This window comes from Amblyomma americanum, chromosome 1 (assembly GCF_052857255.1).
Source record: "Amblyomma americanum isolate KBUSLIRL-KWMA chromosome 1, ASM5285725v1, whole genome shotgun sequence".
Lineage (NCBI taxonomy): Eukaryota > Metazoa > Arthropoda > Arachnida > Ixodida > Ixodidae > Amblyomma > Amblyomma americanum.
The window spans coordinates 267,713,716-267,714,793 of record NC_135497.1 but is presented as its reverse complement, the minus strand read 5'-3'; the positions used below and the strand labels follow the sequence as shown (position 1 = coordinate 267,714,793).

The 1,078-nt window shown below is 45.1% G+C and overlaps 1 protein-coding gene across 1 annotated transcript; it reads left to right on the top strand.

Annotated features, from left to right (window-relative positions):
- The first annotated feature begins 465 nt into the window (after positions 1–465).
- LOC144117579 (ubiquitin-like domain-containing CTD phosphatase 1) lies at positions 466–810 on the top strand. The gene is made up of 2 exons (XM_077651244.1): positions 466–575; positions 676–810. Exons 1-2 carry the CDS (start codon positions 501–503, stop codon positions 808–810), a joined length of 210 nt encoding a protein of 69 aa, XP_077507370.1. The 5' UTR covers positions 466–500.
- Positions 811–1,078: the final 268 nt, after the last annotated feature.

Here is a 1,078-nt window from a genome sequence, read left to right as displayed (position 1 = left end):
CGTTAATTCCAGCACGCATTGAGACTATGCTACATGTAAATTTAATTTCTTTTGTTTTGGCTTACTTAGCATCATCTCGTGCAGTACTTGCTACATCAGCACTTACTGGCTGGCTGATTTCTGTCACATTTACACCAGCTAGCCAGATCCACGCTGCAGAAGTTTCCTTGCATGAGCTGCTGCCAGCTCGAATAAACTTTTTTACTAGAGGATGCAGTGCAAAAAAGAAAGAATGCAGTGAACATGAGGCAGATGTGAGTGCTGGGCCTTGTCTAGTTGTGTTACACCAACAAGCCCATCTTTCTCAAATCTCTGTGAATGCAGTTTTTATTGCTTTGTCCCTTCACTGTGCACTCCCCATGTGCTAAGGGCAATGTGCCAAATGCCAAATGTGCAATGTGCCAAATGGGACCTCCGCTCATTTATTGGTTTGCTTTCAGGTTAAGCCACCTGCATAGATATGGGGCCTGGTTTCAGCATACCGTACTGAGAACACAATAATGATCGACGACATTCGCAGGAACGTCGACAACATTCGCAGGAACTTACTCATGAATCCACAATCAGGTCTGAGGGTGAGTTAGTTCATGTTTCATTGATGGGAAGATTGCCCTGCTGGTGCACTTCCTTTACTGTTCTCGTGCAGACTTGTCACACGATGCCTGCACTTTCCAGGTGAGGCCATTCCGCAATGCACATCCTCACCGAAACACCGACCGTGAGCTGGTGCGGCTGGCCCGCTACCTGAAAGACATTGCTTGCTCTGTTAGTGACTTCACAGAGCTGAATCATCGCAACTGGAAAACGTGAGCTTGATTTTTTTCCTCTTTTCACCTTTGGACGGTGCTGTTTGCAGTTAGCAGGGCTAGCAGAATTTGTAGTGCTTGCCGCATGGGTAATTTTTTGTGTGCTTAAGTTGCTTTATACTTTCTGCGCGAGTGGTGGCATTCTCTAAACATTTTCACTTCATGCACCCTGTTGCATCCATCTCAGATTTTGTTAAGCTGCAAGTTTTGTGATTACCCTCTAGAGTCACAAGTTATTATCCAAAAGGATGAAATGTTCAGATCTTCAGTAT

Coding starts and splice junctions, on each gene's coding strand:
- LOC144117579 (XM_077651244.1), top strand. CDS start 501: ATGATCGACGACATTCGCAGGAACGTCGACAACATTCGCAGGAACTTA. Junction 576..675: donor ATCCACAATCAGGTCTGAGG/GTGAGTTAGTTC, acceptor TGCACTTTCCAG/GTGAGGCCATTCCGCAATGC.